Source organism: Lampetra fluviatilis, chromosome 34, assembly GCF_964198595.1.
Source record: "Lampetra fluviatilis chromosome 34, kcLamFluv1.1, whole genome shotgun sequence".
NCBI classification, from domain to species: Eukaryota; Metazoa; Chordata; class Hyperoartia; order Petromyzontiformes; family Petromyzontidae; genus Lampetra; species Lampetra fluviatilis.
In genome coordinates, this window is record NC_136308.1 from 1428371 (window position 1) to 1447437 (window position 19067).

A 19067-nucleotide genomic window follows, 5' to 3' on the forward strand; every position below is an offset into this window, starting at 1 on the left:
ACGACAGAAGCGGCGGTGGCGGTGGCGGCAGCGGCGGCAGCGGGCCGCGTACCGCCCACGTACCCCTCGGCACCTTGATAGCTTTATTTCGCTCGCTCGCTTGGAGCCTGCTTGCATGAAACGCACGATCGCGTTAACGCATGATCACACGAGCGCACGCGATCGTGTGTCTGCGCGTTCACGCGATCGTGCGCTCGGTTGAACGCGCAGACACACGATCGCGTTAACGCACGATCACGTGAACACGTGAACACGTGATCGTGAGCGCGCTTGCGTGGTGAACTACGGCGATCGTGGCTACGAGCAACACACAACACAGTGCGTTTTGAACCTCCGATTGTCGACTTTAACAGGCGAATAAATGATCACTGATCCACGATCATCCATCTCGTGAGATAAAATGTGTTACCCTCTTCTTTGGGAAGTTAATGGTTGGCAATTACATAGCTGGTGCCTGATATAGTAATGTGGAATTTCCATCATTAATTAGGGGCTTCCAACAGAGATGAAGGTCATTGTCGCCCCCATTCTCATGTGAGCATAGATATATCAAAACACCATCGTTAAAATGTGCGATGTTAAAGAGGATATCCCCAGGACTAATATACGCTCATAAAGAATTGACTAAACATCCCGAGCAAGAAATGAAAACGTTACCATCGTTATTTGAAAACACTACCTCTGCGAATGAGCGGTGAATTGATGCTCTTGACGCAAGGAGGGTTTAGCGACGAAAACCAAAATGCCGACATAGCCGCGCAAACACTTGTCAAGTTGTCACAGGAATTTCGGGCCCATTCCTTTTTCAAACGACGTTTTGTGCTCAGTGTATAAAAAACAAGGGCGGTTGAACCGGGTAGGTGTTGGGGGGTGGGGGCGTAGCGGCAGTAAAAAGCACTTTATAAAAATGAGCGATTTTTTCGCTGATAAGCATCAGAGATATACCGCGGGATTTCGCGTTAGGGGATGAGGCAAGGTAAGGGGACGACACTGAAGCCAGAAATGACAAATGTGAGCTTTGCTTGGCCACGATACGAGATAAGAGTTGGTGGAGCTAAGGAGAGCACGGCGCTAAATTGGAGAAAGAAAGACATTTGAGATGTGGAAGGGACGAAAGAAACGTGAACGTAACACAACGGGGCCCTCCGACGTGTCGTCGGGTCGTGCCGCGTTGTTTGGCAACGATGTCCGACGTTTCGCTCCAAGTGCCGGGGAGCTTCTTCGGGAACCGAGTTGTTCGGGAACTTAAATGGTTGCTGAACAAGTTCCCGAGCAAGTGCAGCAAAAGCGTCCAGACCCGATTCTCAACGACGCGAGAGCGCACGGCAGAGCTAGAAATACAACTTAGTATGATGTGGCCGGGTTGCAAAGAGGAATCGTCACATTTTTGTACATTTGCAAAGCCATTCCCCTCCAAGTGGCTTATTTATTATAGGAGTGTAATAATAATGCACTCACTGCCTTGGTCGTCAATAAACAAGAATGAGGCAATTTTGTTGGAGAGCTGTGCGCTGTGGTGGATTAATTCCATTGAGCAATTTTCGACATCGCTGCTCCATTTATCTCTATGCGGTAAAGGGTATTTCATCAACGCGTTAGCTCAGAGGGTATTGGTGGTTAATATCGTTATTAATAATACTGATCGGCACTCTATATACCGCTACGCATGTTCAAGAGAAGGTGATATTGTTGATGAGGGTGCATTTGTTACACTCTACGGATTGGCGTGACGTAGATTTCACAAAATAACAACAGTTACGCACACGTGAAGATATCTCCCATACATCTCAGAGAGACGATGCAGGCATGCGATGTCCGTGAGCACCGGCGGCAAGGCCACAACTACACCCAACCCGCTTGGTCTCTTCCCCAATGCTGATGACAAAACCTGCACTGCGGTAAGGGCTTTGCTCAAGGCTGAGTCAACCGGGAGTGGGCTCAGGTTCTGGTTGTATTTGGCCGACAGGTGAAGAACCCGGCTAAGATGCGCATGGGTAGCTACTGAATCCAGATGGCTGGTATTGGTGCGCAGTGCACTAACCACCAGGCCAACACACACCGTGTCTCTGCGCCAATACGGACGTGCAGAAAACTCAAACCAAAAATCCCTCAATGGAGCCCGAGCCGGCTGTTGGGGCAAGTGGCGTTGGCGAGCATGGCACACGAGGGGGTGGTGTGGCCGTCACCACGCCCAGCCACCGTTGTTCTCCCCGGTGCCGATGTCTACACACCGTTACCATGCCACCATTTAAGGCCGAGTCAACCCAGGCGAAGCCCAGGTGCGGTTCACAAATCCGCGGGGGGAGATTTGCCGGTCATTGAACTCGGGTCCGCCGGGTTTGTAGTGCAACGCTCTAACCACGACACTACCGCTTCCCACCTCGATCTGCGCTGATATACACATGGACACATGCAGACACGTGCGCACACGCACGCACGCACCTACACGTGCGCACACACGGGCATGTCGTACAAATTGCTGTGACAGGCGTTGTGGTCATGCTTGTTTGAGGGCCGACTCATCCCCCAAATTCACTGTGTATATTTATTTATTTCATTCCATCTTCACATTTCGCCCCCTTGCCTCGCTCGCCCCCAACCCAGCCGCAGTAATCTGTAGCAGCGTGTAACGTGTGCACTAATTCAAATCATCCGGCGGGAGCAGATTAATATTTGGGACGGCCTGTCGCATTACAAATCAGCCTCATGCATGCGGACACGAGGGGCGGGAGGGGGCATCGAATGGACTCTGGCATTCAAATGAGCAGCGGCTTTCTCCCCGGTGTAACGTGGCAGGCTCACGCGATACTCTGCTAGGCCTTCTCTACAAAAAGAGCTCGGATGAAAAGATCGAAGCGTAAAGCCAACACAACCCAACAGGTGTAATTTTTTCCCAAGTTATTCTCGATGATACCCAAACTGTCGTCATCAACAACAACAACAACTCTCTGTCTATGTGCCGTGTCCTTTCTCACAGACGTCGGTGATCGTGGCGTTCCATTTAGCTCTGTCCATGATATCTCGTCAAGAACTTTGCACGACATACTCCGAGTTGCATCCAGTTGTTCAAATCGCTTATGTACTAGATTAATTATTGTACCTTTAACATTCCCAGTGAAAACATTATATTCAATACCTTGTATTCTCATTGCATGTCCAACAACATACTATACCCATGGTCAAATCACCCCAAATGCTCCTGATCTTGTGGTATCTCAGAGGCTAAGCAGGAGTTGGTCATGGTTAAGAACTGGATGGGTGAGCACCAGAGCCTGCAAGCTGCAAGGTGTTCTGTAGGTGGTGCTGGCACAGGTGGCCAGGAGATGGTGGCTCCTAGTGCTGAGCCCTGCTGTGCGTGGGGATCTGAGCTGTTTCCCCTCCTACACGAAGCCAGACACTGATTATAATTCTTCTGGCATTGGCCAAACAATCCAGATGCAGGACCATCCTGTTCAACAAGAGTCTTGAGACTCAATGAGGCTATTCTTAGATGAACAAATAGTCTGATAATTAATTATCAGTGTTAAAAATACAACCTTCATTTACAGTAAATAACCTTTTTGGGCAGGGCGGCAAATACAAAACGATTTTAGACAATGTAAAACATCTTCACTTTTGACGCAGCATATGCGTCTATAAAAATGCATGATAAGAATACGTAATAACGATGGTTATTCATCAAGGCTCAATACTCCCTTCTCCTATGTGAGTCTCTTCTCAGGGAGCTCAGACTTCTGCACATGTGACATATCTTGTTCTGCTTGCGTTGTTTGGCCAATCCCAAGAAGGCATTCGCGTAGGCATTGGCCATTTAGAGAAAGAACCCTTGGGAAAATGTGGTTCAGAGATTCTTCTGCGGAAATGAAAGAAAACTGCCGGTGTCTTCTCTTGACAACCACCGGACAAAGATCTCTCCTCGTATCGCCACACAGATCACTGGGGCAGGCGTCGTTATCGAGCACATCTCAAGATTGGCACGGAGCGCGAGGAAGTGGTGTGGCCAACATAACCCTCACTGCCTTCATCTCATGAGTGCCGATGTTTACATATTGCACCAGGCACTTATTTAGGGCTGGGTCGACCCACGGGAGTCCCAGGACTCGGTACGGTTATTTTCCACTGATTGTGAGGCAGTGGCTTGGAATTGAACTCACGTTTGACGATATTCGCCACTCATGTTAACAAAGATAAAGATCTCCCGAATAGCCTTAACAGACTGTAGGGGCCAGTGCTGTTAGCGAGCCCCTATGAAGGCCGGAACGGTACACGAGGGGGTGGGTGGCCAGCACCACGCCCGACCGCCTTTGTCTCCCTATTGGCAATGTTTACACACCGCACCGGGTACTCATTTCAGGCTGAGTCGACCTAGGGGAGGCCCAGAACCGGTTCAAATAATCGTCACTGGTGTTGGCCGTGAGCGGGAATCGAACCCGGGTCGCCAGGTTCATAGCGCAGCACGCTAACCGCTACACTACCGCTCCCCACAACTCACATTAACTCATGTTAACAATCACACACACACACGTGCACAAACTACCTCTTTGGGTTGCTTATTTGAGTGCTGTTGTTGCTGCTGCTGCTGTTGCTGTTGCTGCTGTTGCTGCTGCTGCTGCTGTTGTTGTTGTAGAAGCTGCAGGTGTAGCTGTTCCTGCTGCTTCTTGTAAAACTCCTGCAGTTGCTGGTGGCACAAGAAGGGCGGAAATACGACGACGAGTGAGGAGAGAAATGCGACTGCGATGAAAAGGGAAAACGCGGCGATCCACTGGAAAATATTAACAACTTTATTTGGTGATGCTGCTGCTGCTGTGTTGGCACAGCTGCTAAGGTGCTGTGCTTGTGAAGCACAATTAACCAAATGAACTCAACACGTACTTCAATAAGACTGTGACCTTATAAAGGAACGTATATAAAATAGGCGATGTTTCAGTTAGCGGTCGTTCTTGTCCTCATATGATGTCACCGATTATATATATTTTTCCTTTGAAGGCAGTCTTACCGTCGAATGTGTTGGGTTTTTAAATGGACCATGAAGGCACAAAACAAGGGCTGAAAAATGATCGTAGGACAAGAGCTGTTTCGTTATTTCAGATTCAACCATTTCCTTATAATATTCGCAAGGGTCACACGCGCATCAAATTTTGAGAGCCATTAATATGCGTTTCGTTAAACATGAAATGCAGCAATAAATAATTGCTAACAGATCACGTGATCTCCGAGTTCATTCCGTGACCGGCTGTCGAACTGTGGTTGACATCGTTTGTTGCATCTCTCCCTCCCGTTCGGCATACCTCAGGCACATCCGCAACGCCTTCAAATCATCCAGAACGACGCCGCTAGACTAATTTTTCAACCTCCGGAAATCATCCCACATCGCGCAAACTCTAAAACCCTTACACTGGCTACCAATCAAATACAAAACACTTCAAAAATCATCCCATTACGCATCCACAGCAATACACAACCAAGCTCCACTTTGCATCAGAAACATCATGCAGATCAAGCAAAACAACCCAAAACACTTTTCCAACCACCTAAAAGCAAAGACAAAACCGTAGGGGACAGATCGTTCTCATTTGCAGCACCACACCTCTGGAACAATCTCCCCGAAGCAATCCGCACACTCAGGACTCCGTCACCACGACATTCAAGTGACAACTCAGCAACAACAACAACAATACATCTCTTTTCACTTGCACACTAAACTCACAGCTTTTATTTTTTATATTTTAAACAACTTTAGATCGTACATACATATTTACTGATTGTATAGAATTGTCTGTCCTTGTTTTTACACGTATCAATGTGATGATGGCGCTGTGCGTGGCAGATTTGTGCCAGAAAGGCCCCACACGTGTTTTAAACAAAAATAAAATTTACTTGTCTTGTTGCTCACGGTCATAAAGTTAACCAGATGACAGCTCATAGATATTAGACTTACACTCAGTGCATGGCAGACTTGAGCAACCATCGTGGTATATTAATATTATTCATCATAAATGTTTTTGGGTGAGATCGTGTAAGTATAAATGTGTCTAAATGTGATCCAACACATTTATACATATGCGATCTAAACCAAAAACATTTATTATGAATTACATTGGTCGCCAAAGCCTACGTGTTAAACGATATTAATATTATTATTGTGGTGTCATTGCCTATAAAGCTCTGGGTATCAACATCGATACACATACCTCCATTCAGTGTCTCCACATACAACACGGACGATTTAGTTATCATCCTTTTTGGCTTTCCAGACACGTTATCCAGCAGCATGTGTTTCAGCAATAACTCTGGAGGGATTTTGACTTTCTCGGTCTCATCGGCAGAGTCTAGCCTGTTAAGCGGACACAGCTGCCTGATGAGTCCTACTGAAGGCGAGTCTCAACAATGTCTCGCAAGCTGCTTCGTGATCTGTTTGTCACAAATCGTATCTCGGTATTTTACTTGTAAGTAAAACCTACAACAGGAATAACATTTTATTATTTGCGAATCCACAACATCCTTTTGTCAGCGTAAGACGGTGGCTCTTCAGCATTCACTTTGTTTTAAGGTGATTTTAATTATTTGAACATTTCGTGTAATTACTGAATAGACCGCTCCAGGATCAGACTCTGGTGAAGCCACTCGTCGCTTTCCGATTATAACAACATATATTTGCGTTTATTAATCTTGTAGAACTAGCTGAAAACACCTTTTTATTGTAACTGATCTGTGGTAATTGTAACCAGTGGCTCTGTCATATAACCGGATTGACCCCCAACCATATGAATGTGGAATTTCCACAACCGGCTCAGGGACAGAAATTAAAATGAGCGCTGCCCTAAATCCTCAACTGCGCAGGGGAACAACTTGGATGTATAAATGTGAGCTTTTGTATACAGCACCAACACACGAAGTTTGTCCCTGTCGGGAACAACAATCTCGCAGGGGTCTTTAAGGTGTACCGCGCAGCAGGTCGCACGCTTAGATAACTGTCCGCAAACATTAGCACACGGCTGTGGTGGGATGCTAATGGGGCCTGCAATTCCTCCATCGGTCAGTCTCGCTTTTTCACACCGAGAGACCGAAGAAAGAAACACTCATCAGATAAATGCAAATCGGAGGGACGTCGCATCGACGGTTAAGGAAATGGGGCTTGGGAAGGACAAGTCACCACATGGGATGATGGCCGATGGGGAAGACCGGAGATAGAATGGCAGCCAAAAAAGAGAGCATGGCCGATATAGCGCAATCACCGCGGAGACGGAGCGATGAGATCGGCTCCTGTGCAGGAGGAAGATGGACTTTGGCATCACTGGACTCACGAGGGATCGCGACGGCACGGGGAGGCCTTCATCTTAGCAGCGGATAGACAATGACTAATGGCGATGATGTAGTTGGAGTCGAGCCGTCATCTTTGTGCATAATAGTTTGTTGGCAAGGGCACTGACCACGAGTCCACTAAACGACGTCTCAAAGCCAAAGCACGAGCATTGCTTAGGGTAGACATGTAACTGTTCACATAAAAAAGAGTAAGACCTACAATTGCTGGTTCCAAGGCCTTCATTTCGCACCACACATTTAATTAATAACTATTCCTGGGGCAGCCAAAAGTTAAAGTGTCTCTCCTTGTTCAAATAAGCGAGGGTGCCGTGCATCCATAATGCGTGCGTCCTTGAGTCAGCGGTGGTGAAAATTGTCCATGAATATGGCGGGGGGGGGGCAGTTTATCCGAACGATGACATCTGTTGACGTTCCACAGAGTGGTGCTTTTTTAACGACCCCAACAAAATGATGATGATGATGGGCTGAGTGAACCCCCCCCCCCACCAAACCCACCCCCTCCTCCTCTGATTGGGGTTTGAACTCACAACCTTTCAATTGCGAGCCGAGCTGTCGAACCATTAGGCGCGCAGCCTGGCGATATAAATAAATATATAAATAATTCCGCACCAAAGAGCAGAACCCAATCCAGTTTTTCCATCTGCGGCTGAATTTCCCCTCACTTGCATCGCATGTTCCAGATAGAATAGGTCAAACGGCAGCACTTTGAAAGTCCCTGACCTGTTTTGAAGGTGGTGCTTCTATCTTCTTTCCCCTCCCTTTGACAAAACCATCATTATCTGCCTCTCCGCAGGATGCCAACACCTGCTGATGATGTTAATTAATCTGTCATCCCGCGCGCCCGAACCCCGGCCTGCCCCGAGATAAGGATCTTTGCAAATGAATGTAGAGCAAAGCGTTCCCCCTTGCTCGCCTGCCTTGCCTGTCGCCACACAAAGCCAGCCCCCCCCACCCCCAACTCTCCTCTTCCACCTCCAATATATATATTTTTAACACCCCCTCCCCATCCACCGCCGCCCTCAAACGCGCCCAGCACCTGAAGGACATGTTAATAAGGCAAACACCGATCCTTTCTTCTTTCACACCGAATGACTTCAGCCGAGCGTCTGCTGACGGAAGGGGCCCGCTGATTATCAGCGGTGCGCAGCGCTGTGTGCTCGGCGGCCGCACGAACAGCATGACTGATGTGATAATTTCACGACACGGGCGGCACAAAGGGGTGTGAACACAGCCCTGAAGGACGCGGCGCGGCGCGGAACACCGCCGGTGTTGGGAGTTGTGCGGTGGTGGGGGGGGGAGCAAGCAGATAAAGGTGTGGGGGGAGGGCGAACTAACGAGTGGTGGTGGTGCTGAAGGGATGATAGTGGTGGTGGTGCTGAAGGGATGGTAGTGGTGGTGGTGGTGAAGGGATGGTAGTGGTGGTGGTGGTGAAGGGATGGTAGTGGTGGTGGTGCTGAAGGGATGGTAGTGGTGGTGGCGCTTAAGGGATGGTAGTGGTGGTGCTGAAGGGATGGTAGTGGTGGTGGTGCTGAAAGGATTGTAATGGTGGCGAAGGGATTGTAGTGGCAGTGGTGAAGGGATTGTAGTGATGGTCGTGTTTGTGGTGGTGGAGGGATTGTAGTTCGGTGTGGTTGATGAGTAGAGAGGCGCAGCCCAAATAATTTTTGGATGCAAACATTTTTAACCGATTTCGCGAAAAGGCTGCAAAAAAAACTTGAGGCGGACGGCCACGCTGAGCGGTGTGACGCTGAGCGGTGTGACGCTGAGCGGTGTGACGCTGAGCGGTGTGACGCTGAGCGGTGTGACGCTGAGCGGTGTGACGCTGAGCGGTGTGACGCTGAGCGGTGTGACGCTGAGCGGTGTGACGCTGAGCGGTGTGACGCTGAGCGGCCACGCTGAGCGGTGTGACGCTGAGCGGTGTGACGCTGAGCGGTGTGACGCTGAGCGGTGTGACGCTGAGCGGCCACGCTGAGCGGTGTGACGCTGAGCGGTGTGACGCTGAGCGGTGTGACGCTGAGCGGTGTGACGCTGAGCAGTGTGACGCTGAGCGGTGACGCTGAGCGGTGTGACGCTGAGCGGTGAGACGCTGAGCGGTGAGACGCCACGAGTGACGACTCGGGGTGATGGTGTTACTGTAATCAGATTCATCAAGGCACGTGCTTACCGGCAAGCCCATACCGTGACTCCTATTTTGCATCGTCTGTCAGATCACCATTAATTAACGTGGACACAGCCGATGACTTGTGACGGTTATGAGATTGTTTGAAAAATCTGAACGAAAGGGGTGTGAATCGTTGTCGTCGTGATATTTCCCAGTTTAACACAACAAAGTACATCCATTTTACTTTGATAAAAGTAATCAGACAAAAAAAGACTTTTACAACACCAATACGGGATTACATTCTGTCACCCCTAAACCCTCACGTCTTCAGCTAATCGCACGCCGTACACTTTTCACACGCAACGCTTCTAAATAACCAAATGCCACTTGAATGACGGTGGCGTGCAGATACCCGGGCAGTGTGGAGGCTGGCGGCAAAAATGAAATGTCACCCAGACAATTGGCCGCATCCAAGATGCCCCCCCCCCACCCAACCGCCGAGCGGGAGCAGCGAGTCCTCACGGCGCTTGTCATGCACCTCGCTGAATAGACGCTTGCTCGCGCATGTTCCCGCATGCACGCACGCACCCCCGCGAAGCACGCAAAGCACGTGCACGCGTGTGCCAGCGGAGCACGTGCCACCAGAGCGTGCTATGCCGCGGGATTGTGAGAGCAGGCGGCGGGATTGTGGAGGCCTTTAGCTTTGGCCATGATGAAGTCTTGATCTTGATGATGACGACGACGATGATGTTTATATTTACATCCTGATGTTGTCAATACACTGGTGGATGAGGGTCTTCCGCATGCCTTGCAGGTCACAAGGGATATTTGACTATACTTCACCACCCCGGTCAGTGTGGGTATGTGCAGGACAATGGATTTTGGCGCACTGGCCTTTAATTCCCGCAGTGACTATCGTACGCGTATCTACTGAATCACGTTCACCCATCCACCCGCTACGCAGGCTCAGCCCCTGCTTAGCTTCTGAGATCTGACGGCCGACTGCAACGGGCGCCTTTAGCGCAGAGGCCTGGACACGGGATTGGTGGACATGCGGCCACGGACGGAGGCGGCTCGTGTGTGAGAAGCACCGCCCTGGAGGAATGCCTGCTGTCCAGAGCGTAAACTAACAATAAGTGGAAGTAATTCCACTTTCAAATAAATTGCTAAAACTTCAAAAATGTGTTGTCTGAAAGTAATATATATTTAATGACCAAACGGCACGAAGTTGTGTAAACGCACGTTTCTAAATGTGAATGGAAAAACCAGAGAACCCGGAGAAAAATCCACGCGACCACGGGGAGAGAGACACGCAAACTCCAAAAATACAGGCGTCAGGGTCGGGATTGAACATCTCGCCACCGTGGCGTCCCGATGGGGTGAGAGAGCTGGCCCGACATGGACCTGAACAGACCACTCCTCATCCGCCACACTCGCCTTGATAGACGCTCACTAACAGCACTGGCCCCAGGAGTGGTGGTTTTGTGCACTACTCTACAATCCGAGGGGGCGGGTTGAATTCCAGGTCAAGAAAAACCCTCGTAGAATTTTGCATCTGAACACGTCCTATACCGCTCGCGGATTAGCCGACTTGGTCAAAACACGGATCACCAGCGCCGTCGACCAACAGCACCGGCCCGCGAATCAACCAGGAACGAAGCACTGACCACGCGGGACCTTCAAACAACAAAACCAAGAATCTAAAAAGTGGACGCGGCCGAAACAAAGATGATGAGCGCGACGCCGAATGAAATCGACGGCCACGAAGGTGCTGCTCCACGTCGCTGACGCGGAGCCCGGGAGAAATGCGCTGCGCCTGAATTGGACGGCCTCTCTTCACTTCCATAACAACAACACCAACAACGGCCGTTGACACCGGTGAATGTTTGACCCCCTGTCCCACCATGGCAACCGAACTGGTGGAAAAAATCGCGGCGAAAGGCGGCGGCGGTGGCGGCGGGAGGGATGGGGGGGGGAGCCGGTTCGAACGTCGCGACATCACAGAGCTGTGGCGACAACAAAGGCGCGCGAGAGAGCGCTACGATTACCAGGAGGCAGACATTAAACAGTGGTGGCCCGGCCACGGCGATACAAAGCTCCCATTAAAGCAACAGGGGATGAATTAAAGCCAGTTTATGGCCGCTGTTGTGGGTAATAATGTTAACAACGCTGTCTGTTCGGCCAGTGGCACAAAGTTGCGAAAGAACGCGCGCTCCGTGTGTGCGCGCGCTGCGGATGCTTCGTGTTCATTGTGGCGGCTGTAACAGAGGTTAAAGTCTCTTAATGGCGAATATTGTTTTTTTTTTAACACTGTTGACTGATGTTACGTAGGCAAAGAAGAAGACCCCTTGGGTAATTTTAAAGGCCCGTTAGTGCTGTAGTTAAGAGCGCGAGTTCAAATCCCAGTCGGGGAATTGGCTGAGTCCATCATCCCCTCTGGGGGGTTGGGGGGGCGTTAATAAAATGGTTTTATCGCTTTCAAGCAACACCGTGAGCAGAGGTCGTCGTCCCTTCAATGGGCCGGCTCCTGTCAAAGTAAACGTGGGGACTTTCCAACCTGGGCCTGGGCCTAATAACAAAGGGGGTGCTGACCCACGGCTTAATTTTTTATTGAAGGTTTGTGACATTTACTGTGGTCAAATACTCATACACTTCCAGAGGATGACAGGACACACACTTGTGACTTGTTAAGGAGACTTCGCTGTTTAAAGTGTGGATAGTCGAACCGCTTTGCTTGAAATAATGTTCATAGTTGACAGTGCATTGGCATACATTCCATCGCATTCGCGTTCAACTTCAATTGAAGCTGAGGGGAACCGCGACTGAAGCGGTGAAGAAGCGCACGTTAAAGACGCCCCCAACTTTGTCGTCACGAATTCGCTGCTGCGCTTGCTGCCAAACGGCGTGCAACGGAGCGGCGACGACACGGTAAATATTGTCCTGCCCTCCGAACCCGGTGGCACCCGAGTTCGATTCCCAGCCACGGCTATCGGTGGTGTCTCAACTGGTCGTGGGGCCCTCTTCCACAAAGCCACGCAGGTCACCGTGGTGAAGTATGGTCCCACAACCCCCGTGAGTGACGCAGCTCGGGAAAAGGTCTTCATTGAGCAGTGACTTGACAAAGGGTTGTAACTCATTAATCATGATAATAATTATAAATGTCCGGCTGTGTGGCTCAGAAGGTTATGAGTTCGAATCCTGATTGGGGGAGACGTTCCGCTCAGTCCATCATCCATCTGGGGTCTATAAAATTAGTTCCAATCTGTGGAGACGACAACTGCCGTGGTTCTAAGGAAAGACTCGCCCCCACCAGAGGAACGTGGAATATTCATCACTGGCTCAGGGCTGTTATCTGGAGATGAGCACTGCAATGCTCATTTGACTTAGAAATTATTTTGACTTTTTTTATCCGACAGTGAGATAAACAGCCCCATGTGCGATGTCCTGGAAAGAACATATTCCTTGCAGTGCAGTACAACCACGAAAGGCGGCGATTGGCTATGGACTTTGCAGGAAAACAAATACAATCGTGAGTACCCGTGGTGTCTGCGCGATCATTCTGATGGCATAGGACGCCGCAGCATGTCACAGGCACAGTCTGTGGTAGCAAGCAGCTACCTTAACGAGGAATTGGCGCGTAATGTGCCATTTTGTCGAGGGCCTACTACTGCGTGGCGCTATCTTGGTGTGGGCTGAGATTGTTTCGTCGTTGTTTTTGCTGACTCGCCCAAGGTTGATAAATGAAACTTATATAAAAATGAATTTGTTATTTATTTAAATATTGTGATTTGGTTACGCTTTTATCTATTTTGCACTCCTATCGAGTGTCTGTATTGTTTGCTGTTGTAGCTTGCTGACCCGCCCATACTGGGCATCTGTGAGGAAAGAGCTTCAAACCTCATCGGATTCCTCCCGCAGCCTAAATAAACATTCCGATTCTGACAACGCACAACAGAGGGCACGTTTCAACGAAACAGCCGGGCAGGGGGAACTGCTTCTGTGGCCTTCTCCTTACCCCAGCATCTCCCTTATTCCCAAGCCTCATCGTCAGATGCAGCCCAACGGCTAAAGCATGCACGTGTGGGATGGGCAGTAACCGCATCGGCAAATCAATTTGGCGCGTGTAATTGTTTTAGTTGATTCCATTGCGAGAGAAAGAAGTGAAATCGATGGCGCGGTCAGTCACTGCGAAAAGACTTAAATGTTTGCGAGACTAAGCATACAAGACGTGATTGGGAACTGTTCCCTGTACGAAAAAACAGCGGCCCGTACAAGAGCAGTATTAAAATATATATATATTTATAAAACAGGTTTGTATACCAATATATAATATGGTAGAATACGTGGAAAAATGATTCCTGTATTGTAAAATAAAGTGATCATTTTCAGGAATATGAATATTATTAATATAGCTCTCAAAATGACGACAAGCATGTCTACTGCAGATTGTGTGTATGCAGGTGTGCACAAGCGATAAACCAAACTGTCAAAAGGTAATTCTTGGCATTTCCTATGAAATTCATCATCATCATCATGATCATGTGCCATCATGCCATGCCATTCATCCAAGGGTGGTCCACTCTTTCACATCATCTATTCATATCCTTCACTGCCTTCCTTTTGCCTTGCCTCCTTTCAATATCATGTTATGTATGTTTAACTTATTTTCCACCATACGTAGCCAACCGTGCTAATCGGAGGTGCAATCAAATCAAAGCAACCACATTAATTTAAATCCTGCACCGAATGCATTTGTACGACATTTTCCACTTTCGAGAAGAATGAATAAAAAAAACACACACACCTTAACCGCATAAGCAGATTTTTTTTTTTTCACCGACACGCTGTTGCTGTGATGTGCTGTGGAGTTGCAGCAGGTCTTGACTTATTGCGCTATCCGCCAGACACGCGGGGGGGGGGGGGGTGCAGAGTGGAACGCATCTCGCGCTCCTCCCGCAGGTGAGCCCTGGCAGGGTCACGCGCACGGTGAAGCCGCCGCCGCCGCCGGGATAAGTAGCCTCCGATGGAGCCATTACCGTCGCGCTCCTTCCAATTATCGAATTAAGCCACCTGCATGCGCCGACTCAGTCGGACTGTGTTCCTCTCCGCGAAGGCAGACAAGCGACTCGAGTCAGACGTGAGAGCGTCTCCCTGCTCATTTCCCTCAGTTGCGCTGCGTAAGCGAGCGGTGGAAATTCCACATTACTGTGATATGGATCCGTCTCCCCAAATATTTTCAAGATCGTGCTGTCAGCGTCACGTCATGGGATGAAGCATCCATTCGGACCTCTCGGAAAGTGGTGCGACTCTTCCTTGTTGGAGAACGCTCCACGGAAGGGGAAATGACAAAACTACCTTTGAGATTGCACACGTAAAAAATATTTACTTTGGAGCATTGTTCCTCATTCGCAAAACTTCACAATTATTTCCAGACAGCGTAAGACTCACGGCCGATAGGATGTCTTTAGTGTTCTTGGTAGCATAGTCTTTGTAGCAAACTAGAGAGCTCGACTTATTTCTCGTGGAATATTTTCCAAGGACCCTCCAATCGCCAACCCCTCAGTAGCGAGAGGGGTGGATGGGGTGAAGATGAAAAACATTTTCCTGACCTCAACCCCAGGACAGCTCCAGTTAAAATGAATCTCCGCCAATAATGTATTGGTAAGAAATTCTGCAAGTGCGTACTTGTATACATTTCCTGCAAGTGTTAAAATAGTGAAACGCTGACAGAAATACTGATATTTTAAATATCAACAGCGAGGTACAAATAGAAACATAGAAAAAAACAAGGCCAGGAATGCTCGTTATCCTGTGGAACATCTCTCAAAGTTTTACGCGTCAACTCCTGTGAACTAGACAACGTGGGCTCACGTCGTTACGAGCGCGGCAACGCAACATCAGACGCGCAACGCTGGAACGCGCTCGTGAAAAAAATCCATCACTCGAATCGCATTAAGTGGCTGATCTGGCAGTCACTCGATGTCCTGTTGCGGCGCTTGTGAGTAATGAGAGCCGGTTAGGAAACAAAAAAAAAACACCGTAGATTGGCGAGCGCGGCGTCTCGCGAACATTAACAATAAAACACCTGCAGCGGCAGCGGCGGCGGCGGCGGCAGTGGCGGCGACGACGGCACTCTGCCGTGAGCACACGCCACCGGCGAATTACCCGCCGCCCCGGTCGCGCGATGCGTCCCGCCGCGCGCCGCCGCCGTCGGAGCACTCGGCTCACAATCGCAAGGACGCCGGTTCAAACGACTCTCGATCGCCGTCGTCGCCGTCGTCTCTCCGGGGCTGATCAATGAGCACAGTGCTGTACTCAGAGCCGTCCCGAGGGTAACGGCGAATCGGGAACGGGTGCCCTGGGCCAGTGCTTTGGGGGGGGGCTGTCAGATGTAATACCTCCGGTTTAGTTGGAAGGTGTCTGGGAGACCCACACGGTGGGGTTCCACCTGCACCTCCCACCATCCCCTCACCGACGGCCCTGCCTGCACTGCTTGATGAGAATGTAAACAGCGGTCGTCATATGTTGGGAAACTGGCCACCGCCATAAGAATGTGGAATTTCCATCACTGGCCGAGGGCTACCAAGGTGAACTTGCATTACTAACATTTACAGCTTGCGCAGCGGATACTGTTGGTGGTAGCTACGCACGCCCATGATCTAGCGCTGTCGAGGCAGCGAGAGTTGGTGGATCACCGTGCAGTTGTTGCAAAAGTCCCTTCCCGTGGGCGCTGCGGTGCCATACCCTGGCTAGCCACGAAAAGGCAGAACAGCAACTGGATTAAACGTCATCTGTTTCCATCTTTACGGGGATGGAGCGTCGCCCCCTCGCGTGCGCCGGTTTTCTCCGGCGGGTGGTCCGGTTTCCTTACACTTGCAAAAACACCGATTAATTGGCTGACAAACATGAAAATAAAAATCCGTTGCAGCAAGCCCTTCCCTGAAAAAAGCGTCCTCAGACTTGGAATGCCTTTCCCGGATAAATAAGTAAAAATAAGTCAAGAAAATTCTCATCGTGACAGAAGGAGGGCGATGTCCATCGACGGCTCCTACTTGAATATTGCCCCCATATTGGGTGCATTTCGGCATTTGTTTTGGCCAAACGCCATGACCCCAAAGCGCGCTGGCGCTGTCCCCTCAAACTCAGCGTGGGAACGCGGTCCGCAGGGCAACCTCCATTCCCGGGGGCTTCCTCTCCGCGGGTCCCACCGTGCTCTCCACGGAATCCAAGCCCAGCCCACAGCCGGGCGTGGCTGTGGGCATGGGGCAGGGACAAAAAGTGTGACCTCCTTACCAAATGAACGCCGACCTTCTGACCTCGCGAAACTGGAGGTTTTAGCGCAACCGCCGCTGCAAGACGTTAGATCCCTCGTGGCGTCTTCGGGCCGCAGCTGAAGTAGTAACTAATTGGCACCGTTTGTTCACGTGACAAACCTTACTCATAAGCTGTGTCGGCTGGAGGTCGGTGTACGAGACAGTTACATTTACGCGATATAACCCCAAAAACGTTATCATGAATGTATGCATATAGAACTTCTTTCACACCGTACATAGCCAATCATGCGAATCAGAGGTGCGGGTTAAGGGAACAAAACTAAACACAATAAGCCGTTCCAATTAAATAAGATTTCAAGCTAGATTTAAAAGTGCATAGCGTCAGTGGCTTCCTAACATCAGAAGGAAGAGCCTTCCAGACGGCCGCAGAGGCGCATCTGAAAGCAGGCGATGCAGTGACCGCCTTTGTCACGTGGTCACACCAGGCTGCAAAGGCCCAATCATTGCACACCACGCACCACGAGGGCAATGGGAAGACGCCCCCTAACCTGATTGGTTGGCGATCGCAGCGACAAAATTAGAATATACAATTGAGGCTGCTGAGGCCTTAAATTTTGATGGCATTGTTTTTTTTCTTTCTGCGTGTAAAGCTGAGTGAAATCCACATCAGCGAGCCCCCCTATTAAGGGTCCCCTCTTGGCAAAGCCCCCAAGCGAGCCCCCTTCCTAGGCATCCCTCCTGGCCAAGGTTGCAAGCGAGCACCCTCCTCGCCGCCAAAAGCCACGTTATTATAAATTAGTACACTAAAAAAGGACCTTTCTACTGTGGCAAAGTACTCAACTCACAAATCAGAAGGTGGTGGAATCTGTTTTTAGTCTACGATTGACTTGCGTCATCATCTCTCAGGGTCAAAAAATTGAGTACCACTTTGTAGGATATCAACAGTGATTGGTCCTGTTGATGAGCTAACGTCCCTGTCGTTAGAATATCAAATGTTCATCAGAGGCTTAGTGCCACCTATGAATATGATGACTTGCCCAAGGAAATTGCTTTCACAACCCAATCAATGAACAAGTCACCTGGATATTGAGCAGATCACCTATGCCACCAAGGCAATGGATTGATGACAAAGACAACGAATAGGTCAACTTGCATTGAATATTTCAGCATGCTATTGAATGGACCACCAAGTCACGGAATTTAGGTTACCAACGATGTTGAATTAAGGATGAAAAGGTCACCGCAGCATGTAGACCTGGTCATCAGCGCACTGCAAACCATTACAACAATGGGTGGGAAAATGTAGTGAAATAATGACCAGTGTTTCAGCCATTGTGTGCTCTTACTTCTATGCGAACATCAATAAAAGTTAATTTTAAAAAGTCCATCGCTGCTGGAGTGGATTTCACATCTCCTTGATGTTGCCTAAACGTCGAATCGAGAGATTTTGGTCTGATGTCAAATAGGAAACTTAAAAGAAAGTGGAAGGGACTACCCCCGCCATTCGCCCAACCTGGAGGAGAAAATCCCATTTTACATTCTCACAGTTAACTCTTCATTGGCCGTAGAATCTAGTTTTACATTCTCACAGTTAACTCTTCATTAGCCGCAGAAGCTAGTTTTACATTCTCACAGTTAACTCTTGTTTCACCATAGAAGCTAGTTTTACATTCTCACAGTTAACTCTTCATTAGCCATAGAAGCTAGTATTACACGCACACGATTAGCTCTTGATTATTCGTGGGATGGATTATTAGGGTTGCGAATCGACCGTGACAATTCTCGCCATTCACGCAAGCGCTTGTTAAATTGTTTGGCGCTCCTCGTTCGTGGACGTCCAGTGACCACCCAGCAGCCACGCGGACCGTAAACACGTTGGCAAGTCCAACCGATTGTTCACAACCACATTACACACGGGCGAGACGCGCGCCTCCCATAGTCCCATGCCTCCGATTAGCACGGTGGCTACGTACGGTGCAGAAGAAGTTCAACGTACACACATATACTCGAGACACGCATTACACGTCTTCACCCACGATCTGCAAAGCCGAGCAAAGATATTCAAGTTTTAAAACCCAATCATAAGTTCTGCACTATCCGTGCGTTTTTTTTATATCTTAGTCACCATCCTCCCCCGTTAACCCCAGATTATCAAGTTGGTTGTATAGGTAAAGTAAATATTCTGCAATTAATACACGACGTAAATTTAACAAAGAGACAATTAATTGTGTGACAACATCAATGCATTGACTACTATTTCATTATTTGGCAGTTTCTAAGAATAACGTAAATTTATGTGAAGATTAATCAACTTAAATTTTATAGAGCACTATAGCTTATGTAATAAATGAACACATAAAAACGCATTG

The 19067-nt window shown here is 49.1% G+C and overlaps 1 protein-coding gene across 1 annotated transcript in view; it reads right to left on the bottom strand.

Annotated features, from left to right (window-relative positions):
- LOC144944273 (forkhead box protein P1-like) overlaps positions 1 to 19067 on the bottom strand; it is a 345410-nt gene that overhangs the window by 121600 nt on the left and 204743 nt on the right. Inside the window, exon 6 of the mRNA XM_078872291.1 lies at positions 4538 to 4678. Coding sequence (XP_078728417.1) covers positions 4538 to 4678 — 141 coding nt within the window. The remainder of the gene's footprint in view (positions 1 to 4537; positions 4679 to 19067) is intronic.